General features: G+C 53.9%; 2 protein-coding genes across 2 annotated transcripts in view; one reads left to right on the forward strand and one right to left on the reverse strand.

Annotated features, from left to right (window-relative positions):
• The window catches only part of CYB561D1 (cytochrome b561 family member D1), a 433,261-nt gene that overhangs the window by 279,029 nt on the left and 126,939 nt on the right, over positions 1-27,293 (forward strand). The window lies entirely within an intron of this gene.
• Positions 2,614-27,293, reverse strand: part of SORT1 (sortilin 1) — a 39,682-nt gene continuing 15,002 nt past the window's right edge. Inside the window, exons 3-20 of the mRNA XM_073319617.2 lie at positions 25,230-25,303; positions 23,741-23,843; positions 23,061-23,231; positions 22,603-22,676; positions 21,050-21,099; positions 20,173-20,303; positions 19,641-19,785; positions 17,637-17,792; positions 16,150-16,256; positions 15,454-15,556; positions 15,019-15,187; positions 14,409-14,599; positions 10,017-10,206; positions 9,392-9,508; positions 8,640-8,748; positions 8,369-8,475; positions 7,262-7,385; positions 2,614-6,299 (exon numbers count right to left, since the gene is read on the reverse strand). Coding sequence (XP_073175718.2) covers positions 6,285-6,299; positions 7,262-7,385; positions 8,369-8,475; positions 8,640-8,748; positions 9,392-9,508; positions 10,017-10,206; positions 14,409-14,599; positions 15,019-15,187; positions 15,454-15,556; positions 16,150-16,256; positions 17,637-17,792; positions 19,641-19,785; positions 20,173-20,303; positions 21,050-21,099; positions 22,603-22,676; positions 23,061-23,231; positions 23,741-23,843; positions 25,230-25,303 — 2,136 coding nt within the window. The 3' untranslated portion in view covers positions 2,614-6,284. The remainder of the gene's footprint in view (positions 6,300-7,261; positions 7,386-8,368; positions 8,476-8,639; positions 8,749-9,391; positions 9,509-10,016; positions 10,207-14,408; positions 14,600-15,018; positions 15,188-15,453; positions 15,557-16,149; positions 16,257-17,636; positions 17,793-19,640; positions 19,786-20,172; positions 20,304-21,049; positions 21,100-22,602; positions 22,677-23,060; positions 23,232-23,740; positions 23,844-25,229; positions 25,304-27,293) is intronic.

Raw genomic sequence — 27,293 nt, forward strand, 5'->3', positions numbered from 1 at the left:
CTGTTCCCATCTCCCCCTTTAGCAAAACATGATTCCAATTTTCTTACTCCCATTCCCTGCTCCCATTTCCCACACCCACCCCCACCCACACCCAGTCACTTCCTCATTGACTACAGATTATATAGTAAAACTTGAGTTCTGCTTAGCTATACCTTAACCAATCATTTTCCTGAAATTTAACTAACCAATCCTAACATATTGTAACATGATTATGTAACCAATTATATCCCACCACCTTAATTAGTTTACACCCAGCAAAATTAATTATACAGCAGACAGGAACAATCACAGAACCAGACAGAGATTATACAGACAAACAACAGCAAAGTGGGAACTACAATGACAAGACAACACAGAAGTGAGGATTTCACATCCCAGCTATTGATAAGTGAGTTCTTGCCAGACAGGATGCTATCAAACTAAGTTTCCTTTTACATTTTCTAGGCACTTCCCTTTCTCTGGAGGTGATAGGAATACAATCCTGTCCTGATAGTGCCTAACAGCCCAATAGCACCTTATTTCAATGTGACCGTTCGCTTCCCAGCTTATGGCTGCCTCTGCTGCTTAGCCAAAGGCCTGAGCCTAAGCACAGGGCCACAAACTGTCACAGTAAGAGAAGGCCCTTACACTGGCAGACAGTGGTTTTGATTCTTTCTTTTATACCTCTGGAACTAGCCAAGTGATAAGAATACACCTAAATTCTTAAAGTACAGGCCTTTGCAGACAGGCCTGAATATCTATATCCTAACACCTGCCTACACTGCTCCTGCAGTTAATCACCCTTGAGAAGTTATGTCTTCTTTCCCATTTGATGTTAACTTCATCTGGGAGTGGAAGCCCCTGGATCCTGCTAGGCTCTGGGGTGCTCAGTTACAGACCCTGAATCACAGGTAATGTCTCCCTGGGTATCACTGGCCAGAAGAGTCATCTCTTAACCGACTCGAAATTAGACTGAGCTCCCACGCCTCCTGAAGTGCCTGCTGGGAGACCCCATCCCCAGCCTTGCTGGGTGCCAGAGCAGCTCAGTGAATGCTGAGAAAACAAGAACGAGATTGCTAACATTTGTACAGCGCCTAGCACAATGGGGTCCTGCTCCACAACCACCGGAACTCAGATCCAGGGGCCGGTTGGGTCTGAGCTCAGGTGGCTAGCCTCCGCCACTGCCTACTAGCACAGGTCTGTCTACTTGGGCTGGGAGGCAGCTACCACAATACGAACAGGTTCTGAAAGAGCCCATAGGTGTCTAGTGCACACAGTACAGGACCACCGGTGCCTTAGGGCAGGGACAGTCTTTTTGTTCCCCTACACGGGGGATCCCGTCCCTGAGCAGGTCTCCTAGGTGCGACAGTAACAAACAAATGGAAGTTCAGCAGCAGACCACGCCTGCTGTGGAACTGGCTTTCTACAGCGCACAGGGACGTGGTTTGTACAGTGGCTGCACAAAGCCCTGGACCCTTCTGTCAATAGGTTTTCAAAACACGAAAGTAGCTTTTCCTTTCAAAAGCCCTGGGGAGTTGCCCAGGGACAAGCTGCCCTGGGGAGTCGTGCAGTGGGCTCCTGAGTTAGACCCTGGAAGGGGAGGGGCGGAATGGATCAGTTCTGGCCTCTACACTCACCCAATAGCCACCTGCTTTGGTATGAGCCCTCATCAGACTCCCAACAATTCCCCAAGGCCTCCAGCACTAGTGGCCTTGGCCCGCAGCGCTGTGATGCAGCAGGGAGGGGGGAGTGTTGACCTGGGAATGTGGCAGGGGAGTTTCAATGGGAGACCTGAGAGCCGGTAACCTGAGCGAGGAGGAGGAGATAACACCTCTGCCCAGGAATGTGGACAAAGGCTGCAGGAGGGAGCCTGCTGGGGGGGTTTAGTTTCAGTTTGGGGCTGGGTGGTGGAACGCAGGGAACCCCAGGGCTGGGGTCTAAGCTCCCTGCTCCCCCAGAAGGACTTGACTTGTACCCACAAGCTCTGTTTGAGACTGTGTTCCTATTGTTCAATAAACCTTCTGTTTTACTGCTGAGAGTCTCAGTGAATCCCAGGAAGAGGGGTGCAGGGCCTGGACTCCCCCACATCCATGACAGGCACAGCCTCCCAATGCCCTGCTCCCAGGCTGCCCGCCTCAAGGGCAAGACCTCACTGCTTTTATGCAGCTCCCCTTACGGACGGACGGACGCCAGACATGGAAGCCTGCCTCTCTCTGCAGGGCAGAAGGATCATGTGAGCAAAGGAAGGGGAGTTTTTCTGCCACTGGTAAGACAGAGAATCAACAGGACTAATCAACTGTACATTTTATTGACATCAGTGCATTCCCAGAGAAGTGCATTAACCAGGGAAGTGGCCACCGGAATAACAGGCTTACTGGAGCCATTAAGAGGGGCACACGGCTAAAGACTGACGTGCCGCTATCCCCTGACAGTGTGTTACAGGGGCTAGTCATGTTCAGAAATCAGCCTGGAGCTGGTGGGGAGCTGGGCCTGGGAGAAAGCAGCTAGTGTTTGTCACAGTGCCCAGGGGTCTGCTAAGGTGTGTCGCTGGGCCAGGCGGGAGAGGGCACTTTAGAGGAGTCTAGCAGGAGCCAGCCCCTCCTGCTCCCACAGTAAGGCAGTCCACAGAGCAGGTCACATAAATTCCATTTGATTTTTATTTCTAACCCAAATATTGCAAATATACAGAAAAATCCCAGTACAAAGTCATTCCCCAGCCCTGACTTCTCTCTCACCAACAGATGTTGGTCCGATAAAAGACCCCCTCCGCACCGTGTCTCTCTAGTATAAAGTTATACCCCAGCCAGGTTTGTTTACAGAACACTCCACACACCTTCATCCCGTCCCGTGTGCCTTCCCTGGACCTGGGCCCCGAGATACTCTCCATGGGAGGGCAGGGGCTCTGGCTTCAGTTCATGGGGACATAGCACGGGCTGGCTACCTGGCACAGCATCCCTGTGTTGATCTGCCCTACAGCCACGCTGGTAAACCAAGGGTACTGGGGCAGCATTGGGCTTAATGCCACATGACAGCAGCATCCCCAGGGAAGTGCTCCGGCAGCAACCATTCAGCAGGGACAGAGCTGCAGCATTATCAGTGCGCTTTGCTCAGGGAGAGGAAGGCTGCTGTTGCATGACACAGCGAGGCCACTGGCATGTGGGAAATGCACCATCGCCCACCAGAAAAATGTAATTTGTCTCTCCCCAGGGCTGCCTTCACCCCGTTGGAGCACGAGCTTCCCGGGGGGCAGGTGCTCTCCGCACCAATGTACCACGTGCGTAATGAACAGCAAGGCTGATGGGTTTGGGGGCAGGAAATAGGGAAGGGGGTGTGCAAAAGAGAACCACAGTGTTTACCAGCTTCCTCGACAGCCTGTAGATGAGAATGCTCCTTCAGAACAGGCTGGTCTCAAGAGCATGAGAATTCGTAGCCAGAATTTTACATTCATGCAGCCGACCAGCTCGTCCCCCAAATGCTCTGCTTCCGTTTCCCCTCGAAGGCTGGCACCTGGAGCGCTAAGAGCCATGGCCATCTGATTCTGCCCCAGATGTCTGTGCTGAGACAGTCTGCTGGAGACTCCCAGAGACACAGCAGCCACCTCTCATTTATTCTTCAGCCTTTGTTCCCAGCTGGCGAGGAACGTGGACCTGGACCTTCTCCTGGAGCTTTGGCCAGCTGCGGCTATTTGGCTGCTAGTCAAATTCTAACGGAAAAAGCTCCCCAAAAACTCATTCTTTAAAAAGAAATTTTGCTAAACCAAGTCTGGGAGTCAGAAACTCTCCAGGCAAACAGGCTAAGCTACTTCTTTCCTATTCTACACGACCGGACAGATACGGGGGGACGAGGGTAGAGTTGGGCAATGTGTTGCCCAGGAAAATGCACCCAGATCTGCCTTCACCACCGAGCAGCCTCTCTCTTAGCCAGAGAGCATCCGCTCCCTTACAACAGGCTACTCCAAAACATAGCACAGCTTCGGAGAGCAGCCTTCCAGCTGTACCCAGGGAAACAGCGCTTTCTAGTGGCCACAGGAATGGCATGGCTCTGCCTGTAAGTTTTTAAAGGAAAGCCCCAGGGTAACAAGAGTTTGGTAGCTTAGAGCCAGATTTCTGTGAAGGTATTTAAGGGCTGCTCCACTCCTTGTTGCAACACCTAACTTAGGAGCCTAAGTCCTATTGTCTTTCAGTGAAACTCAGGAGCCTAAGAGTACATCTACACTACAGTGTAAGCCCAGGGTTCGAACTCAGGCTCAAGCTTAACCCCCCTTTCGTCTACACACAAATCACGCTAACCCAGGGTTTGGACCCAGGATCCCACAGTGGTGGAGTATGAGAGCCCGAGTCAAGCTGGGACCCAGGGTTCAAACCCTATTACTTTGCAGTATAGACACAGCCCCCCTGGGCTCACGCTCCGGGAGTCTGCCAAAAGCACCCACTATCCTGCGGGCCAAATTTATTTTGTTCCTTGGACAGTCATGTTTTCGCATGCTGCCCCACGAACACAGAGCTCCAGTGGCCACGGTTAAGGAAGGAACTAGGAAGCCTGGGATGAGGGTGGCTGGACTCAGGCCTGCATATTGCAGTAGATGCTGGAGCTCAGGCTGGGACCCAGGGTTCAAGACTTCTGAACCTGGGGTCACAAATGAGTGTAGACACTCCAGCCCTACGTCTGCCAGACAGACCCCAAGCTCCCTGGAAAACATTATGCTCCTAAGTCAGCTGGTGCTGCAATGCTGAGCAGAGCAATGCCTAAGGCCCTGCCAAGGCTGGGACTTAGCAACGAGAAGAGTTGCAATAAATGGGTTTAACATGGCCAAGAAGAGCCAAGTCGAGGGGAAGCTGCTAATGGGACAGGGACCTGGACAATTCTAGACAAGCCCTGGCTCAGTTCAAATAAGCCAAGTTTGAAAAATACCAGTCCTTGAGACTCCTGTCTCCTGCGGGCCTGGGGTCGAACGGTGCTCCTTGCATCTTGGCCTATGCTGGGGCCTAACAATGCACCGGATGAATGGCAGCTCACTGGGACCCAGCCCTGGAGAACAAACACCAGTCATATCTGTCAGACTGTTCTATACATTCACTTTTTATCACCCAGCCCTCCAAGTGCAAAGGCCAACCAGACACCCCCTCCGCAATCAGCGGGGCAGCATCTATTGCAGGGGACAACTGGACGTTTAAAAAGGGACATGGACACACTGCGCAGTGTACTCGGCCGAGTGGAACTGCACCTAGAGCAGCAGCTTACAGTTTGTCAGGCGACATCACACCCAAACGCGGTACCACTGGGAAGGGCAGGGCACTGAAGATCCTGTTTGTAATTGCCAGAGTGCCTGCGAGCCACCGCCAGGCCTGGCCACATCAACAGCAGCTCTAGGAGCTACCAAACAGCTGGTTTCCTATCGCTTTGGGGCGGGACGGGACAGGCAGATGTTCGAAAAGTAGGAGCCTCTCTCTTCCGCCCCCTTAAACGAAGCCCTGGGGCTCTTCGCCAGAGCACTGACATTTCAGTGCACAGATCCACCTGGAACACGCTTCCCACCGCCCTGAAGAACACACCAGCACGCAGGAGATTTATTCCTACCAAGTTTTCTGCTGCACTTATTCCTAGAACTGAAAACAACCCCTTTCCCTCCCCTGCTGCTACCACCGGTGTTTGCAGATACAGTGCTTTCCCAGTTCAGTGCTTTGGTTCCACAAGGGCCAGTCACAGCAGTTACTCTTGGGGCGGAGATGAACTCAACTTTACGCGCTGCGTTGGTTTCATCCAATCACTCCTCTGATGAAGAAATCCGAGGCACCCGCCCCCCTCGTTTTGGCACGTGGCCCTGCGGGGCGCTGGCTCAGCGACATGCTGTCCTGGCGGGAATCCCGAGGCCTGCCCATGCTAGGTGAAGTGATGGTGGTAGGCCAGTGCCGGCAGCAGCTCTGCCCAGGCCACGCCGAGGCAGAGATGAGCCCCGAGGGGTGACGCTGGAGTTAAGAGCCTTCTCTCTGCAGCAGGGTGAATTGCACCTTTGTAATGCTTAGTGCTTAGGGAAATGCTGGTTTCACCTTCCTATTTAGTCTTCCTTAAAAACCAAAAAGCTGGAAAGAAATCTCATTACAATAAAGACAAATTAAGCCCGCCCCGCCCGCCCCCACCGGCTCTGGACAGTCTCAAGGGAAGCGGCTGGAGCACGGAGCTCCTCGGAAAGGGACCCAGGCAGCCAGCGCGGAGAAGCGTGGGCTGGAGGAGGCGGTTGCTGTTCTGCAGATCCGTGGCGGCGTCCAAACCCACTTGTCCCAGTGCCAGCGAGCAGCGGCGTGCCCCTACTCCAGGAGGTCCTGAGGAGAGAACACGAGCGCTCAGCCCTCAGGGCAGACAGCGCCAGAGCCTCCCCCATCTCAGCCTGATCCCAGCCCAGGACCACTCCCCTCCTGCCCTGGGAACAGGAGAGAATGGGACACCCCGCCTGCTGCCGTCCCCCCATGCTCAGGAAGCCACAAGGCCACTGGGAGCACAGCACTGTGTGAAGGTCTCAGCCTGTGTGATAGCTTGGATGGTGGGCGAAGCCACCAGGACAGCACAAGCCGGCTCCTCGGCCTGTCGGCCCCAGGACAGACATCCCGTTATCGACAGGATGGGCACCACTGCAGTGCAAGGTTCTCACATGTGCCATGTGGCTTCCTGGGCCAGAGGGCCTGGGGGTGGGGGCAGTGTCCACTGTCCCGCTGCGCTATTCTCTCAGAAAGACCACCTAGGAACAGGACTGGGACGGACTCATTTCCTGCAGGCCATTCAGCCCACAGGGGGTGGCTTTCAGAGACACTTGTGAACTAGCCCCGCCGCATCGAGGCCGAGTGGGAGACCCAAGATCAAGTATTCTTCAAGTCACTGAAGACATTCCAGCCCACCAGCTGCCCCATTCAGAACTCACTGGCCTGCCCCCCCAGCCCCCCAAGGGCTCCTTTGGCTGGAGCTGCTCCCCGGCCCGGCTCAGGGCCTTCATTCTGCAAGCAGGCCAACCCCAGCAGTTCAGCCCTGACCAGCCTGGCCTCCTGAAGCCTGGGGATGACACAGAGGGAGGAGGTTCTCCAGCGGCAGCCCTACGTTCCCTTTGCTGGTGGCTGTGGGCTGCAGGACTGCTCAGACAAAGGGGCATTTCATATGGCCCTGACATTCAGCCCCCGACTGCACAGGAGCAGCATCCATTTTTAACCCTATCCCAGCTCAAGCCCTGCTTCCCCAGGACACCGAGGACATGCCGTGCTCAAGCGCTGCTCTCCGCTGCATCTGCATCACCTACCTCATCAGAATCGTCATGGTAGCCCCCTTTATTTGCAGGGCTGGCTGCCTCCAGAGCATCAACCCCTTCCACCCCATTCGCCTCTGCATGCTGCTGCAGGACGGAATAGCGATGGACCAGGAACCTGGGGGTGGAGCAGACACGGGGGTCAGGGACACGCCATGCTGTCTTTCGGCACCTCTGGCATGTCAAACAGCAAGACCTTCTAATGCCCTAGGAGCTTGGCAAGGACAGCAGCCAGCACTGGGGGAAGAATTCCAGGCCTTTACGATGCCCCGTACTCTGCAGTGGAATGGTTAGTGACTGCAGACAGGACACAGGAGCTGCTTACCACTAACGAGCTTCGCTTAACTGAAGCTGGTAGATGTCAGAGCCATCTCAGGATATGCCTACGCTGCAGTCTGCGATACAACCACTAGCAACATGAGCAGGAGGCCGGGATCTCCGACAGCCTGCGCCGGAGCCTGTGCCACCGGCCGACACTGCTGCTTTTGGCCAGGGAGCTGCACTCACACTTTGGATTGCAGCATGGCCGAACCTGCTGAGGGGGCAAAAAACCCAACTGGCTTCAAGATTGAGCTGGATCAGTTTATGGAGGAGATGGTGCGATGAGATGGCCTGCGATGGCATGTGGCCCATCGCTCACTGGGCTGGTGACGGGACACTAGATGGGGAAAGCTCTGAATTACTACAGAGAATTACTTCCCAGGTGTCTGGCTGGTGGGTCTTGCCCACATGCTCAGGGTCTAAGTAATCACCAGATTTGGGGTTGGGAGGGAATTTTTCCCCAGCTCAGATTGGCAGAGACCCTGGGGTTTTTCCGCCTTCCTCTGCAGCCTGGGGCACGGGTCACTTGTAGGTTTAAAGTAGTGTCAATGGTGGATTCTCTGCAACTCACAGTCTTTAAAGCATGATTTGAGCACATCAGTCACTCAGCAAGGTTTAGGGGTCTGTTACAGGAGTGGGTGGGTGAGTGAGGTTGTGTGGCCTGTGACATGCAGGAAGTCAGACTAGATGATCACGATGGTCCCTTCCGGCTTTAAGATCTATGAGATGTGTAATACTTCACACAGAGCGACTGCATGCGAAACCCCTCCCAAACCTCACCTGCCCCCACAGACGTATTTCTTAATGATCAGGACTCCAGCTATGATGGTGAGGAGCATCACGCCCACAGCAGCCAGGATTACGGGAGCGGAGCTGGACGCAGCAGACTGCAGAGAAAGAGAAAAGCTTTACTACATTCACAACACATGAAACTTAAACCAAGACTGCTCCGGTACCTGGCGTTTGTACAAGAACCTTGTAGCCCCAAGGATCCCAAACCATTTCACAGTCTGGTATTGGCTGGCTCCCCACATGGTTTGCTATCACCTACCAGCTGGCTGGGAGTCAACAAGTTGCTTGTGCATTTCCTCTTCAGGTCCGTCACCTCACGGCTCGGACTCTTCCCACCGCTACATTTGTCTCCCGGGATCTTACGGTACCTGGAATGTCAGGGAAGAAAGCACCTGCAGGACCTGATGATCAGGAGGGAGCTTCCCAGGCCAGCTCAGAGATTGCCCGGCCATTCCTGGAGACATCAACCCCACCCCGGGATGGGCAGAAAGCGTGCAGAGCAACGTGGTTTCCTAGCCAGGATCAAAAACTGCACCCAGACCTGCTGGGGGAACTCCAGCCCTAACCTGCCAGGGGGCCAGAGGAACAGCCTTCTGAAGCTAGGCAGGCTCCCCTGAGGTCTGGCTCCGTGACCGACTGCCCGCACAAACAGCACAGGGCCAGCAGCAGGGGCATCCGTATCCACATCCATTCTGTGTGCCCAGCGCTGGCCTCCAAGGACCAGAAGGGCAGTTTCCCATTCGAATATGCTACAGCAGCACTTGTTCCAAAGCCCTGGGGCCAGGCTGGGAAGTATCATCGTTGCCCAGAGCAGGAATTGGTGACACAGCCTGGCACAGAACCCAGGTCCTCCTAATTCCCACCCTGTAGCCCTACACACTGGGAGTACGGTGCCATGGTAGCACCAAGATTTATCCCCCTGCTCCCAGGAGTCCCTGACACGCTGCTGCTGCTTCTGCCCCTATCTAGGGCTAGTGGTTGCTGAGCGACCCTGTTAAAAAGCCACTTTACCCTCTAGTCTTCAGCAGCTCCTGCCTGCCATAGAGACAGAACTCCAGGTCGTGGCCCTTCAGCTCCGGCTGCTCCACACAGACAGACTGGTTTTCAGGGCGGAAATAGCCAAAATCGCTGCAGCGCAAGGACAAAAAGCAGAGACGGGCATGAGTGACACACTGAGCGATGGCTCGGGGGCCCTTCAGCTAGCCGGCTAGAGCGTTAACACAGGCAGTCCTGGAGCACCTGCAGCGGACTCTTCTAGCCAAGTGGATACAGGCTGTGCCAGGCCTGCGGGTCAGCTCTTGGCACTCCCACATGCACCACAGGAAAGTCAGTGTCTGGTTGGGGGCCCCCACCCCCTAGTTATAGCATGGCACCATGTATGGTGCATTCCGAGTGGGTTTGCCTTCACCAGGCACTGGAGCGGGATCCCTACTCACTAGCTGATGCTCTGAGACAAACCCTACGCGCCGACCGGGCCAGACGATCCACACGAGCGGGTCCCGCGCAAAGGCAGCTCCTATGCCACCACCAGAGTCCCAGACGAGCACGCCACCCGATGCAGGGCCACTCTAGTAACCTCAGCAGAGCAGATGTCGCCCCTCGCCATGCAAGGCGAGCGAGCCTTTGCTCGCCATACCAGAGGTAGTCCTCCAGCGTGCACGGGCAGACAGAGGGCTGCTTGATCATCACGTAATCCCGGCCATTCTGACAGACAGATGACTTGCGGAGACGCAGATATTGCTCCTTATAGCCCAGAACGCAGCCATCAGTGCGGCTGCCAGGCTCGCTGGAGTGAGCCAGCCAGATAGTATAGTCCTCCTCCTCACCTACGAGAGGGGAAAGGCGATCAGACTCCGGGCACAAGATGATGTGATTGAGAAGACAGGAACTGACCCTGGGCAACAGCTGCCAACCCCAGAGCTACGCGTCACAGGGCTGAAAGCAAGAAGAGGAGTGTGGCCATTCCAGCCCATCCTCCTACAGAATCGGGCACAATGAAGCAGGACAGTCTGCCCACCCGCAGGAAAGGCAGTGATGGGTAATACCTGGGGGCACTGGCAGGGCCATGAAGGGGAAGAGATTTTACACCACCTGCTTTAGCCATTATCAACCACATTCCTTTCCGCCAACACTAAAATCTGCCCTGAAAAACCCTAGCAACATCTGCAGGGTTTTGACCGCCTGGTGAAGTCATTTGCTGTCAGTGGACCTCGGAATACTGGTAGGGAACCCTGGTTACCAAGTAGCCTACAGGAGTTAGGTGAGCCTACCCCTCATCTCACTGGGGAGTTACAGGACAGTGCATGAGATTAACTCCAGGAATCCCTGATTTCTATCCTGGCTCTGTTGGCCGTGGGTGTGTCACCCCCCATCACACCCATCTCAGAGGAGCCGTGAGATCTAGCACATTGGGAAGATTCAGAGCTCTGCATCGAGCACGGGAGACTCCTCTCATTTATACAACCCTCAGGACAACCAAGTGTCCAAGATGTTCCCATGGCAGCATCGAGCAGAGGCTCTCAGTGGGGCCGTGCAGCATCACTGCATCCTGTTTTACCGAGGGGTCTGGGCCTTGCCCGAGCCAGATAGTATAGTCCTCCTCCTCACCTACTCTAACCTGAGGCAGGCACATTAGAACAAAGCCCCCTACACCTCCATGTTCTCCACACCAAGCTGAAACCCAAGGCGGTGCCTAGGCTCGGCACAGCTGTGGTCACGTTTCGGGAGCGAAGGCTTGTACTGAAGGAGGGCAGCGCAGAGGTCGGTGAACAGCAAGTTCCATTGCGTGCTGCCCCTGCATTCTCAGCCACTAACTGCGTCATGGAAGTGGTTGGGATGAAGCTGGAGGTGCTAGCCACCGGTAATTGGGGCTTTTGGCCCCCTGGAGAGGTGTGGGAGTTTGGGCGGGCGGGTTAAGCACGCTGCCTCAGTGTTCCTGCAGCGACCAGCAGTGCAATGGTTAATGACAATACTTCCAGCGCTCACACCCAGAGCTAGTCTCATGGCTGTTGGCAGACTCTGCAGCATTTCACGCTCTGTTCATGGTTTCGCCACAGAAACAAAACTCTAAATGACCGCTCTGTGCAGGAGCGCAGTGCTCCAGCAAGGGAGTCACAGCATAGGCCCTACCCCACCTGTAGCAGCAGCCTAGGGCGGGGCTGCTCAAGGAGCTTTCTAGCGATTTACAAACCAAAGGGGACATCCAGGAAGGGAGGGAGGGGCATGTCACTAAGGAGTAGATGTGGGAATAGCAAGAGCGTAGGGACAAAATCAGGAAAACCCAGGCAAGGAAGAAGTTAAAACTGGCAAGAAATGTTAGACACAACAAGGACGGTTCTACAAATACGTCAAACTAAAAAGATCAATCGGGGACAGTGTGATCCCCGCTGCTCAGTGGAGCTGGTAACGGATTATAAGAAAGCAGAGCTGCTCATTGCCTACTTTGCTTCAGTCTTCGCACAAAAACCAGCCTGTGGCCAGAGGACTACCGAAGTTATCCCAGACAGTAAAGGGGAAGGGACGCAGATCGGGATAAGTAAGGAACATGTCAGATCTTCTGACAAATCTGAATGAATTCAAGTCCACAGGGCCAGATGCTATTCACCTGTATCTGTAAACTCCTGGATGACAGGAAGACTGGTGGAGGGCCAACTGGTGCCCATCTTTAAAAAGGGGGGAAAGAAGGAGCTGGGGAACTTTAGACCAGTTGGCCTGACTTCGATACCTGGGAAGCTGGTAGAGCCGTGTAGAAAACATTCCATTTCCAGCAACCTGGAGGATGAGGGTGATCACCAGCAGCCAGCCTGGGTTTACCAGGAACAAACCCGGCCAAACCAGCTTGATTCCTTCTTTGACAGGGTAACTGGTTTGGCGGATGGGGGAAATGTGGTGGACGTAATATACCTGGACTTCATCAAGGCTTCTGACACGTCCTACATGACATTCTGAGAGGTAAGCTAGAGAAATGTGGGCTTGACAGAATTACCATTAAGTGGATACATAATTGGTTAAAAGAACCGCAACAAAGAGTCACTAGTAATGGAATGAAATCAGATTGGATGGAGGTCTCAAGTGGGCCTACACAGGGGTCTGTTCTGGGTCCGGTGTTGTTTAACATCTTTTTATTAATGACCTCGATGTAGGAATAGATCAAGTTTGCGGATAACACAAAGCTGGCAGGAGGATGCGGGGGGGGTTGCAAACTCTTTGGAGGATAGAACTAAAATTCAGAGGGATCATGGTAAATTGGAAGACTGGGCTATGGACAACAAAATGAAATTCGACAAAGACAATTGTGAGGTGCTACACTTAGGGAAGAAAAACCAAATGCACAGATACAGAATGGGGGCTATCCGGCTTGGCGGCAGCACTGCTGAGAAGGATCTGGGAGCTGTGGTGGATCACAACCTCGGCATGAGTCAGAAATGTGATGCTCTTGCAAAAAAAAAAAAAAAAAAAAAAGTGCAAATGCAATTTTAGGTTGCATTAACAGAGGCACGGCATGCAAGTCATGGGAGGAGACAGTGCCGCTCTACTCAGTGCTGGTTTGGCCTCAGCTGCAGTACGGTGTCCAGCTTTGGTCACCAATGTCTAGCAAGGATGAAGAGAAACTGGAAACGATCCAGAGGTGAGTGACAAAGATGATCAAAGGGATGGAACACAAGCCATATGAGAAAAGGCTGAAGGAACTGGGTATGTTTAGTTTGGAAAAGAGGAGATTAAGGGGGGACATGATAGCAGTATTCAGATACTTGGAAGGCAGCCATAAAAAAGATGGGGAAAAGTTGTTCTCTCTTGCCACAGAGGGCAGGACAAGAGGCGATGGGGTCAAACCACAGCACAGCAGATGTAGATTAAACCTCAGGAAAACCTTCCTAACTATAAGAAGAATAGGACAATGGGACAGACGCCTAGGAAGCTTGTGGAAGCTCCTTCACTGGAGGTTTTCAAAAGGAGGCTGGAGTTGTGTGTCTGGGATGGGTTAGACCAGGGGTGTGCAAACATTTTGGCCCGAGGGCCACATCTGGGTATGGAAATTGTATGGCGGGCCATGAATGCTCATGAAATTGGGTGTTGGGATGCGGGAGCGGGTGAGGGCTCCGGCTAGGGGTGCAGAAGGGGGATCAGGGCTGGGGCCAGAAATGAGTAGTTCAGGGTGTGGGAGGGGGATCAGGGCTGGGGCAGGGAGTTGGGGCGCTGGAGGGGGTCAGGGGTGCAAGCTCTGGGTGGTGCTTACCTCAAGCACCGCCCGGAAGCAGTGGCATGTCCCCCCTCTGGCTCCTATGCAGAGGCATTGCCAGGCAGCTCTCCACACTGCCCCGTCCACAGGCACCGCCCCTGCAGCTCCCATTGGCCATGGTTGCCGGTCAATGGGAGATATGGGGGGTGGCTCTTGGGGCAGGGGCAACATGCGGAGCCCCCTGGCTGCCCCTACGCGCAGGAGCTGGAGAGGAGGACATGCTGCTGCTTCCGGGAGCCGCGCAGAGCCATGGCATGCATGGAGCAGGGCAAGCCCTGGATCCTACTCCCCAGCAGGAGCTCGAGGGCCAGATTAAAACATCTGAAGGGCCAGATGCAGCCCCAGGGCTGTAGTTTGCCCACCCCTGGGTTAAACACAACAACAAGTCCTGCATCTTGGCAGGGGGTTGGGATTAGCTGACCTTTGCAGTCTCTTCTAACCCTATGATTCTAGATGGGACCAAACCATAGGAAATCTGGGGTCAGGGGATTCCAATTGCTGCAGCTTAGTTTGGATTCCTGCATGAAATCCCACAAGCATGCCCAGGTGTGAAGGGGAGTAGCAGTGTGATGTGTGCAGTCTATAGCAGAGAGGTACAGCCACTCTGCAGCAGCCTCTCTGGAGAAGATGTTCCCCTGTTATGAGGGCTGAAACTCCCACCTCTTCCCCAGCTAACGCGGCTGTACTCATCTGTTCAGATTGCTCCCCAACTTTGCCCCTCTTAGCAGGCAGGCAGCCCTTCCCTACCCCCATCTCTGTATGGAAAGGAAGGAAGCAAGAGATGCTCACAGTTCCTGCTGAGGAGACGACTGAAGTCAATGGTGTAGGAGACCCACTTGCGGGGCAAGACAGAGTCTCTGTAGCCCCAGAGGCTTACGTTCATAGATCTGGCTCCTGGCTCCGACGCCAGACCCGTGAAGTAAACGGGCTCCTTGGAGAAAGCGTACTTGTGCCAGCACTGGCCTTCATCCGTCGAGAACCTAGAGAGAAAAGACTTACCATGAGGAGCTGGATTCACAACCAAGGAGAGACCAGGTGGAACTTTCTGTGACCCCCTGCTACATTCAAAGGCGAAGAGGGGTGGAAAGACAGGCTTGCGCAGACAGGCATGAAGGCCCAGAAGGGGGAGCTTACCGACAGAGTGCCAAGCACAAAGCCGTATGTGCCCAAAGGAGAGGGCTCCTTCCCCTCTCAGCAGCCTCACTCCCATGGAAGATCCTTTGAGCAGCTGCAGAACAAGGGAGGGAGGGGAAATCCCAAGATCGACAGCAGCCTAGTTCCTCCCTCAGCACCAATCGATATGGACAGAGCTAAGCTGACAGCTCACCAGAGCCTCCCAGAACCAGAGAACAGACCCCCTCCCACCCCACCCCCTTTAGCAAGTGGAGCTCAGGCTTACTTAATCACATTGATCGGCTCGAGGCTGTGCTCAATGGCTACGATGATGCCCCCGGAGTCCAGGATGGCGTAGTGATGTGGTCCTTCCAGCACCCGTGCCCAGGTATAGCCCCCATCATCCGATACGTAAACGTCTGGGCTCACCACGGAGATGGCATCCCCCACACTGCCTGCAACATGGTGCCCAACACCACAGGGCTTAACGCAAGTCCAGGAAGTGTCCCTTCCTCGGGGGCAGACTGAGACTTACTTACTTTGACCTTCCCCTGCCCCGCAGCCTTGCTCTGTAGGAACGAGCAACTCACCCCAAGTGGATTAAACCTGTCACTTGCCAGCCCAAGGCCCAGAGGATGGATCCTGAGAGTTCCCTCCTGCTCCGCCCACATAACCCCTCCACTTGCCCTCTCCCTGTGTTGGTAGCAGTCGGGTCCGTTACCGTGAGCGATGACTGTTCCAACCACATTGGGCTCGGACAGAGGCAGCATGGGCACGTTGTGATTCAGGGAGATGCCGTACAATGCGTAGATGTAAAGGCTACACTGTAAACAACACCAAAGAATCCAGGTGAGGAGACAAGACGACACATGGGGGGGGAGGGGGGTCTTCCTGGCATGTTCCCACCAGCATCTCAGCAAAGCCCAGCTCAGGTTTGCGCCCACCCTGGGCTACTCAACTAATGTAGAGCCAGGGACCTTTACCTGCTTCTGCCATTTCCATTTTGTGCGAGGCACAGACCAACTACACAGGAAAGGCAGCCATCTGCCCCCAAAGACACCCCACAGCCTGGATTAACACATTGTGAAGTCTTGGCTGGTGTCGCTATTGAACTTTACTTTATTACACATCTCACTCACGCTGCAGGATGCCAATAAACTGAGCAGAAAATCGCCACACACAGGCCTGATGCTGCAGTATCTGGGCTGCTAGCCCTGCCACGGGACTAGGTCCCCTTGGACTTGCACATGGGAAGATGCAGGGGTCTTAAATAAAAGACTGCTTACAAAAAATGAACTATGGGGCCAAGTCTGCCCTGCCTGCATCCCAACACATGGCAGTGCCCCACACCTGAGCCTGGCTGCCCCGGGACTCATGAGAACACAGTGTGTCTGGCAGAGACCCCAGACAGACAAACCTCCTCCTTGTTCTTTGCTGCAGAGTTACACTTAGCGTTGACAGGCGCCCTCAGCGGCAGCCACTCACCGCCCTGGTCGAAGGTGATCACCGACTGGATGGAACGGTCTGGAGGGGAAGGGGAACACTTGGTGTGAAACCCTCAGTGTTTTGTATTCCACTCAGCTCACTCCAACTCAGCCCTCCCGCTGAAGACAGCAATACGGTCTGACGGGACCCTTGTCCCGGTCCATCGAGCATACATCCTACCCCTGCGAGTCAGGCAGCCTGGCTGCAGCAGCAGGTGATGAGTCGATTTCTCCCTGGCAGCTGACCACATATATTTCTGCTGCACCGTTTTCCCAGTGTAGAGCGCTCAGCTACACTGCACTGAGGAGTTTCTCACCAGCTGCAATCACTCCACTGACTCTGTTCCAGTTCTAGTAGGACCCCAAGGACTGGTTCAGTAATGGGCCAATAGAAAGCTCCCCAGTTACACCAGCAGGATGTCCAGAAGACAGCAGAGGCGAAGAACCATCCTTGCAGACAAAGGAGGAGCGTGCAAGTTTCAAGAATTTTTAAAATTATTAAGCCAGCCAGGCTCCCTCACTGCTCTGCCTTAGAAGTTAGATTGGTCCTGCATGGCACAGGTAGTGTCTGTTCACTGTATTAGCTCATACTGCCATGGACTACTCGCCTCCCTTTGTGTATCACTGTACCATTTCAGCTAAAATTCAGACACGCCAGTGAGAGCGCTGTTTCGCCTCCCAGCGATGCCCCATGGTGCCCACTTACCTCCTCCCCCCGGGATGTGCCTGCATAGTGCCATAGACTGCTGAGCAGCACTGAACCCCAGCGGGGCTCTGCCGACAACGTGATGCTTTCAAGTCAATGAGTAGAGTCCTGTGAATCGAAAGGTCTAGGTCTCGCCCCCTCTCCCAGCCAGAATAAATCTGTCCAGACTTTTGGAAGCCAACTCAGGCTCTTCTCTAAAGACCTCCGGGCTGAACCCAAACTTGGCCATTTACAGCCCTGCAGGAGACTCACACGTGAGCAGAGAAAGGGTGTTGGACTGAAAAATTTTGCACCTAGGGGCCAGCTGCTACTTTACTCCTGTGAGCAGGCCCACCAGCATCAATGGGAGCAGAACTGGGCTCACTGACTTCAATGGGGCTACTCACATGAGCAAGGACGGCATGCTATCCAGCCATGTAAGCCAGGCCCACGCGAACCCTGCAGACAGTGTAAGGGTTGGACTCAAACAGGAGCAGGCAAAGGACAGCAGAGATACACTCCATCCTTCCTGGGCAGGCCCCAAAGCATTCCTGAGGCCTGGTGCAGACCCCTGGAGAATCACACCCCCCAGGAACAGGGAGGGGCATTCAAGAGAAAGGTTCTGGCTTGACTGATGCTTTACCCCGGGCCCTTCCCCGGTGCCGGGGCAGAGGGTTTTGCTCTAATGCAGCCATCCTGCTGGGCGCAGCCCATCCCCCAAGAGCGAGCGCTTGCCTTCAGAGAGCACGCTGGTGATATAGACGCCCCGCAGCGAGGTCACATTGGTGAAGTCAGTTTCACTCCCAATGCCAGTGTAGAGATGCCGTTCGAGGGACTTGGAGTATATGAGGCCTCGATCGTCTGAGGTGTAGATTGTGCCGCATCCAGTATCTGCAAGACAGACAGATGACACAGCTCTGGAAGAGGAGCAATCAGATAGTGCCACAGAGGTTACCAGGCCAGGGAAGTTTCCTGGTCACACCCGGACTCAAGCCTCCACATGCCAGAGTCGCACCTTACGCTGCCCGTGCTGACACAGCATCGCATCAGCGATTTATCCCCATTTCGCATGGCGGGGGCGGTGGGGGCAGAGAGAAGCAGCAAGTCCAGAGGAGAAGCAAAGGGGGCCCACGAACTCCAGCGCTCATGTGGTGTGATGCTGCCAGATGCCAAATTCTTTGCTTCTACTTACAGCTGGCCTTGGAGACAGCACTTTCACCCTCTGCTTTGCCAGGAACGATGGCTCAGCAGTTAGGGTGCCCGACAGACCATGTGTAGGTGTACAACAGGGACAACAGCCCTGCCCCAGGGGGGCGTGAGAGGATAAACCAACAACAGTACTCTGGTAACAGGGCCATCTGAGCAAGGGTCTCCCTCTGTCTGAAGCCCAGTACTGATTCTGAGCCCCTTAGTTTTGCCAAATCAAAACCAGTGCAACTGAAATGTCACAGGCATGATTGTGTGCCAGGGACAGCTTTCCTGGCAAGCCTGAAGCCAGACAGTGGCGCAGAAGTGAGGATTACACTCAGCAACTCTCAAAACCTGCCGCCTAGAAAGCAGAAGTTTGGGTTAATCTGCTGCTCTGGAAGCCTGGTGCCTTGGAGGAATTTGCTGCAGAGGGATCTGGGGGGAGAATTTAAGTATTTACATGTATCTGACAGGCAACTTCATGTGACACATACAACTATGGCACGGGGACAGTGGCAAGGAGCGCAGATCCCTCGATCCCTGTTCCATGCGGCCACAAGCCTGATGTGGCTCTCTCCATGACTGGAGAACGGGCGGGCAGGGAGCTACATTGGGTGTCCAGTCTTGACACTAGAAAGGAAGACTCCACAAAGGGACTGGTCGGAGAAGGAGCAGGGCCATCTGCAAGCTCTGCCGGGACCCCCAACACTGAGCAATTCCTGAAGTCTTAAACAATATTAAGGTAACCTTAACTCTGCCCTTGTATCACTACTCACAAGACAGTCCTACTTTCCAGCAGCAAACATGTTGACTGCATCAGCGACTCTGAAAACTGACTTGTGATCTAACTGGCCTGCTTTGGTCTTCTCCTAGTTTGCACTGGGGAATTTAAACTGAAGGGCACTCGTCTTTCCATCACTACAAGCTGCTCTTAACCTCCAAGACCATGAACAACTGCAGAGAAAATAAAGGAGACTGAGGCACTTTTCTTCATCAAAGCAGGCTGGATTCAGGACCATAAGATTCAAAGGACAGATTTTCAAATGCCGTGCCATAGTGAAAGATTTGGCACAGATAAGGGGATAATATTTCTAAGGGAATAAATTTAAGGCGTGGACCAAAACTTAACTTAAAAGATGGCGTGCAGGGTAGCGTGGAAACCACATGCATTCAGACACGCAACGTACAAAACCATAGTGTTCGCACGGGGCTATGGTATTCCCACAGCCACGGGCTACCAGGTATTAGAGCCCTTGCTGAACTCTCCTTCAGAACACTGCCTCCTACATGGAATTGCAGTGGGTATACAAGGCAAGTCAGTGCAGAACTGGACAAAGTTACGGTTGTTTCTATACTTAGAACATACAGGCAGGGGATTTACGTGAGTTATCAGCTTGGCTTTGCATTTCTAGGCTCTTAGGGTTTGCTATCAGAAGACTACAGTGTTCTCTTGAGTAGAGATTTACAATCAACTCCAGTTGGATGAAGCACTGGAACTGAAATTCGGATCTATTCAGGCACCCACCCGTCCACCTGCCCTCTGTCACTCACCTCCAGGGTCATCCACATGCATGAACACCATGTCCTCGTTAGCTGCCAGGATGGAGAAGAACTGCTCCTGACCCACAGATGGAAGCTGGGCCATATTCCAGGTCTCCCCTTGGTCAGTTGAGACATGGATCCTCCTCGTATTGCCCTGGAAGGCAAACACAATCTTTATGCTGCACCACCAGTGACTATCGTATTCAAGCGTCCGGCAGTGCCCACGCTCCTGGGGCCTAGGCGGACCAGAGAGGGCGACAGGGAAGAGAAGCAGGAGTGAGAACAGTCCCAGTACTAGATCAGGACACAGGAATGGGATAAGCAACTCTGGACAGCCACATGCTCATTTATGCCCTGGCCTGTTCCCAGCCCCTTAAGGGACAATCACATTCACACGGACCCTGCACCCACGAACCCAAACCAGGGCATTTATCCAAACCCGGGCCATGGCCTCCCCCATGGAAACAAAGAAAGGCCGTGACTTGTGGACTCTCAGAACCACCTGGAAGCCGGACAGAAAGGAGTAAAGCAAATCTCCTACCTTCTCCGTCACCACGGAAGTGAACAGGAAGCGACCTCCCAGGCCAAACGAGTAGATTTTGTTTCCTATGGTCTTGAAGCTTTTGCCAAAGTCACTGGTTTTCTTTAGCTCCAAAAACCCAAGATCAGTTTCTTAAGAGAAGGAAACGAGAATTCATGTTGCTGCAGTAGAGGGGGGGAGGGGAACACTGAGGCCAGGGCTACAGAAGGAAGAGAAGTTGGTGTAACTACGTTGCTCAGGGGTGTGAATAATGCACCCCCCTGAACAAAGCAGTTAACCCAAAGGCCCCAGTGTAGACAGAGCTAGGTCAATGGAAGAATTCTCTGGTGACCTAGCTATCACCTCTCGGGGAGCTGAACACCCACGCTGGCAAGAGACGCTCTCCCTTCGCCATCGGTAGCGTCTTCACCGACCCACTACAGTGTTTTAAGTTTTGTGAGGGTATTACGGCGTCATACTCTCCGTGATCGCTGGAGAGCACCTCGAGAATTGTGACCTGTAGGACTGCTACATTTAAACAGACTGGAGATGTAATTTACATAAATTGTTTAACCTGTAAATCCAGGCATCTAAGTCACCTTATATGGTACCTGGCAGGAGGGGGACCACAAACAGTTGACAGCTTTCAGAATCACATGTTAAAATAGCCACCGATTAGCTTTATACAACCTCCAGAGCATTTTTGCTCAGGACCATTCACTGGCCTGTCCCCAGCTCCTTGGGCAAACGAGTCAATTGCTAACGGCTGATTATTTATTAAGGTGTTTGCAGAACATGAAGCTGAAGGGAAAAGGTTTGTGAAGTCTCTGGCCTCGAACACACAGAGTGGCTTTGATTCTCTGATACTGCCCAACTGTTGGAACCAGGGAGTACTTACTGCAGGAGTCATTCAGGTAGGTGGTGAAGAAGATGGTGGCGTTCGGGCCCCTAGAAACAGACAGGAGGGGGGGAAAAACCACGAGTGCTTAGAAAGCTGATATCAGGAAAGCGGATCAACAGCTGTGTCAGACTGTCTGTGCTGCAGCTGGAGGTGTATCTGCAGCTTGGGAGGCAGATCTGCACTAGCTGTCTTCTAACTCGCACTGCTCAGACAGCCAGGAAGACGCAGCAATGCACACACCCAGAACACGTTCCCAGAGTCCCTGCCAACGGGTTTTCTCTGCTGCTTTTAGCGGCCCTAGTGATATTAAAGCTAGCACAGGCATGCCCACGTAGGCAGCAATCACACCCCCGACTGCAGTGTAGCCATACCCATAATTGTACACAACATGGGGACACAGGTGAAGCCAGACTCCCTGAGCAGGGACAGCCTGTATCCCCGTGGTATACTGGGATTCTACAACACATGCACCAGCGACGACTGCTACAGGCCTTTCAGAGACATGTGGGTCCTTTTGCTCAAAAGTCTGGGGAACATCCAAGGGGTTTGTGAACTGCAACCAGATACCATCCATACCGCACACACTGGCCCTGTCCAGGTAGTCACTGAAGGACTAGCTTGACTAGATTCAAGTAAGTTTGTGATGAAGCTTCTACTTATCAGAAGCAGGGCTGAGACCTAACAAACTCATGGCACCCAAGCCCATGGTTCCTAAACTGTTCCAGTCTGAACTGAAAGCTACTGGATGCACGTGTCATCTTGGTATCTAGGACCAGAATGCTGAATGGTATTGCTGACTCCAAGGGGTTCAAAATCCAGCGAGACTAAGCAAACTGGGATTCAGCTCCAAAAAATCCAAGGTCCTCTCACCTTTTCGGTGCCCTCCCTCCCTCTGTAGCAGCCAGGAAGGAGGATTGTGGGCATCCATAAGCAGAATCTGACATGAGCGGGTACAGCACAGACACACACTAAAGAAGTGAAGCAGCCAAGCATGAACTGGAGTATTTATTAGACTGCTAAAGGTCTAAAGGAAGTGTGTGATGAACACAGACACTCAGATAACCCCAGTAAGGAACGGTGGCTGGCCAGGTATGGGGAGGCTCCAGATCAGTCAGTTAGGTGAAACCAGTCAGGCAGGTTTTACCAGATGAGCCCAGCCAGAGGCCCGTGGCTGTGTGTGGAGTTCTAGATACTCCATGGGAAAAGAGTGGAGGCTTCCATTGAGGGAACACTCAGTCCATGCTTTCCTGACCCTTAGAGAGCAGTTTGCTGCTCCTGATGGAAGAATCTGAGTCCAGGACACTGCACTGTGGCAGGGAAGGCTCCCCAACCCTCAGTGGGATGGGACACTTATTTCTAAATCAAAGCGTATTAAACATGAGTGGCATGTGCCCCTCATGCTGTTGGGCTTCCTCTATGGGAAAAGAGGGGACAGAAAAAGAGTGCAGGAGCATCAGTGGAAGAGCCACAAGCAGTGTTGAGTAGCTCCTGCTTTCCTTTGGCGGGAGAGCTTAGAGCAGCGGACACCGTGTTACCATTCGGCTACTCACCATTTTGCCAGACAAACAGCTTTGTGGATTTCTTCCCACTTCTCCCCAAAGTTCCTGGACACCCAAAGACTGTTCTGAAAAATTCAGTAGTCAGACAGGATTGCTGGTTACTGGCTGTGTTAACTCTAACGCTTCAAATAGCATCTGGCCTAAAAAAATGCAGAGCCAACCCTCTGAAATGGAACACACGTCAGGGCTTCTAAATACAAGGCCACATAACACTCCCTGGAAAGTACTGCCTGTAGGTTTCAGACTCAGGAATAGAAGTTCATCCCCCAGAAGCCTAAAAGGCTAAAGGACACAGCAGCTGTGATTTGTCATTCTTCCCCTTGTGGGATGCTACCACCCGACCCCACCAGGTGTCGCTACAGAACTCAATCCCGGGACATCTCTCAGTGCATTCTGGGCGCTATGTACGAAGCGGAGACAGGGGGAGTGGGACGCGTCTGGTCTCTTACTTCGGTGCTGAGGAGCAGCAGGTTGTCGGAGTTCTGCGGATGGTATATGACCTGACTCTGGGGCTGAAAGGGGAGATCTGTCTGAGCAAAGTTCTTAGCATAATCAGACGATCTGAAGATCTTTCCTCCACGGCTCCCTCCAGGCACAGGCATGTCCCCTGTCAGAATCACCTAGACAAGGAGCAAGAGGGAGACCAGGTCAGCGAGGGTGCACATGCCTTCACTGCGACAGTCAGCCTCGGCCATGTCCCCCGCGCCGGCTGAACTGACCTGCTCCAACACAATGGGCAGTGTGTGGCTCACTCAGCCCCATTTCCCTGCAATGGGATCAGAATGTGCATTTCCTGGCAATGGGGCTCCAAGTGCTTCACAGGCTCTGGCTAAGCCTCAGAGAGATAGGCAGACAGGGAAACTGAGGCACAGAGCTGTGATGTGACTTCCCCTCCTTCTCCCAGCAGGTAAATGGAGTGTTGGGAGCAGTACCCAACCCAGGAGCACACCACCACCCCTCCTCTGAACACCAGTCAGCACTGCCATGTGGAGAGTTGCATTTCAATGAACAAAAGTGCATTGCTATGCAGCATGAATGCAGCCCTCATGAAGGCCAGCTCCATCCCTGACTCAGGAGCAGTTCAAGGGAGTGCATGCTGTCCAAGAGCACATCAGCAGCTGTCTCCTACCTTCCCCGAGTTCTCTGGTCCGATGGCCATCCCAAGCTCCGTCCGGATGAAGGTGTGGTTAATGAGCTTAGTGATGTCTATGAAAGTTTTTCCATAGTCCTCGCTGAGAGGAAAGAAAGTAGATGATGACTCTTTTAGAGCAGTGGTTCTCAAGCAGTGGTCTGGGGCCTCCCAGGGGGCCGCGAGCAGGTTTCAAGGGGTCTGCCAAGTGGCACCAGTTTAAACTCGCTGGGGCTCAGGGCAGAAAGCCAAATCCTCACCGCATGGGCCTGAAGCCCCACCACCCAGGGCTGAAGTAGAAGTCTGAGCAATGTAGTTTTGCGGGAGCTCCTGTGCTGTGGGGCCCTGGGGAACTGCCCTGCTTGTTACCCTCTAATGCTGGCCCTGGCTTTTCTATGCAGAAAACCAGTTGTTGAGGCACAGGTGGGCTGTGGAGTTTTTATAGAATGACATGGGAGCCTCAGACAGAGAAAGGTTGAGAGCCCCTGGTCTAGGAGACACCTTGGGATGCAGCACAGGTGTCACTGATGCTTCAGGGACAACTGCTGGGATTAGAGAGCCTGAAAGAAGGGATGTCCTGGGCAACTCAAAGCAGCTGCTCAGTGCAGCTACCAGGCAAAGAACGGAAGCATTCCATGGAAAATGGCCCCTTTTCCAGCACTCAAGCTAGGGAGGAGCCAACCTGCAAGAGTTCCAATCACCCAGGACCAGGAACAGCCCAAAAGGGAGTCACAAGACCCCCAGACCAGTCCTGCATTGCTCAGCTCCAGCCTACAGGCTCCTTCCCCCCAAAAAAGGTGTTTACCCAGGACTGAGAATATTCCAGTCTCCAATGAGCTCTAATCCCCAAATCTTCTGCATCAGTGCAGAGGCGTCTGGGAAGCAGTGAGTACTGGTCACACCTGCCCATGAAGAACCAGGGCATGATTTGGGAGAGGGGAGTGAGTGACCGGGCACCACACACCAGGATCACCACTGGCATGTTTTAGCTCATGTGCTAGCTCTCCACTGGCATGGAAACGGTCTCGGCGACTGAACGCCCAGATTCCCAGAGCAGCTGAGCAGCCCAGAGCTGTTCTTGTCACCCTGCAGCACGCCCACCCCACTGGGCTGGGCAGTTTCTTTGCATTCCTCACACTCTCCCAGGCACATCAGAGGAAGAGACAAGATACACCCAAGCCCTGGCAATTATCCCCACTCGAGGCATCGCCCATTCCTGTACGGCAGCCCAGCACCCATCAGCAGCGGTGACACAGTGGAGTGATTAGGCACCAGTTTAGAAGCCCTGCCTCCCCCACCACACCCCAAGGAGGCTGCCTGAGCCTGCTGGCATCTCAGCCTCCCTCCAACTCCTCCCCCAGTGGCTACACCACCTTTACGGCTGGCCGCGAGTGAGCTGCAGCATCAGGTCAGACAGCCAGACGATGCAGCTCGCTAATCCACTGAGTTAATCAAATCAGCTGCATGCATCTGGCACTGGGGGCCTCACCTCCTGTAGAGTTTGGACTGCTTGAAACTCACGAACAGCAGCGGTAACTTGAATGTGGTCAGGACAAGAATAACCTGGCCAAAGAGAGGACCAGAGAGTCAATCCTGGGAAGGGCCATCAGGGAGAACCCATTAGCAGCCCCTCCCCCCGCCTGGCAGCCTGTGAGTGCAGCCCTCAGATCACCCCCTCCACTGGATTTACTGACCCCGGGAAGGGGGTTGACAGCCCCTTAAATACCCCGCCTCAGTCCAGTCACTTAGTGCTTTGACCAACCCTCCACGCCACTCTTACCCCTCTCCCAGGGAGAGTCGCTTTAACAGCAAGACAGGGACTCACTGGCCAAAAAGGTTTGTATTTGCCAGGGCGGGAAAGGAGTCTGGTGGCGAGGTACCCCCAAATCGCAGGCTGTGTGTGCTGTTGTCAGACAGCCATCTGGCCTCCAGCCAAATGCAGGGGCAGGTTATTGGCTCAACCCACCTTTCTCAAGAAACAGCAAATCCCAATGTCTTTAAGGCACCAAATGCCACAAGCTAGTATCTACAGATGGGTTTACAGGGGTATACGGCACCTTCACCTTCCAACAGGCAGCCATGTCTAGGGTGGAAGGCACCAAGCTATGGACAGCACAATGCACAACACTGATAAAAGGCGGGGGTGTTGGCCAGGCTTTAGGACACACCATTCACCCCTGAGAAGGGCCGACGGATCTTTGATGTCCACTGCCCAGACAAGACCTTGGGATGTAAGGTCTTGCCTCGCAGGCCCACACATGGGGAGGTTGAGGAGCTGAACCAACTCTGCCAGGGCTTGAGCCAATGATTCCAGGGAGACTAAGAACTTCAAACATGGGCTTGAGCCTCCAAGCTGCTCTGCGAGAGCCTTGTCCAGGACGCAGCGGGTGAGGGAGGCTGGCTGCCTCAGCAGTTCTTTCCTGCAGGGGCCCACAGGAGTGTAGGTTACCCTGCCTGATAAAGACAGCCCTGCCCTGCCCTGCCCGGAGCTGTAATTTAGAGGGGCAATTCCAGGGGTTGGAGGAGCAGCCGCCTTGTGATAGCTCGACAGAAAAACCCTCCGACGCCAGCTGCTCAGCGAGCAGTGCTGGCTGTGAAGGTTTCCTTGCAGCAGCTCCCTTGCTCCATTTTCAGACACTTCTAATGAGCGTCAGTCACACAAGAGCACAGCTCAGCAGCATCCCACTCCTCAAAGGCCTGGAGCTTCCATAGATCCCAAGGCCTGAAGGGATCACTGCAATGTTCCCTCTAATTTTTAGATCCATGTGCGGAATTAATTTTGTTATGTGCACCAATATGGAGGTGATGAGTGGCGGGGGTGCAGAAGGGGGCTCAGGGCTAGGGCAGAGGGTTGGGATGCGGGGATTGAGGGCTCCTAGTGGGGGTGCAGGCTCTGGGGCAGAGGGTTGGGGTGTAGGGGGTGAAGGCTGTGGCTGGGGCAGAGGGTTGGGATGTGTGGGGGGAGCAGGCTCTGGACTGGGGTTAAGGATGAGGGGTTTGGGGTGCAGGCTTCCCCAGGGAGAGAGAGGACTCCCCCTCTGCCCTTTCTTGCTGCAGCAGCCCGTGGCCAGGGGAGAGGTGCCTCTCCCCGCCACAGCCCTACATGCCCCTTACCTCTCTCCTCTGCAGTACAGGCCCCAGTGGCTGCACACCTGCACAGCCCTAGGGAACTTGGGACCACTGTGATCCTCCAGTCGGACCTCCTGCACAGCACAGGCCAGAGACCTGCCCCCCAATCACTCCTCGAGCCCATCTTTTAGGCAAACTTCCCATCTGGATTTAAAGATGGGCAGTAACGGAGAATCCACCACGCCCCTCGGTCAGTTGTTCCAATGGTTAATTACTCTCGCCATTAAAAATTTACTCCTTATTTCCAGTCTGAATTTGTCTAGCTTCAACTTCCAATTCAGACTGCAAGTAAGGCATCTATTTTGGAAGCTGGGCTCTCAGCGATGCCATGCCGGGACGTCAAGATGGATTTAGCATCAACGGGCCACAGGCCGTCTCAGTGCAGCAGGTGAAGGAAGAGGAGCACATATCCCTGCCCCACCCC

This window comes from Lepidochelys kempii, chromosome 21 (assembly GCF_965140285.1).
Source record: "Lepidochelys kempii isolate rLepKem1 chromosome 21, rLepKem1.hap1, whole genome shotgun sequence".
Taxonomy (NCBI): Eukaryota; Metazoa; Chordata; order Testudines; family Cheloniidae; genus Lepidochelys; species Lepidochelys kempii.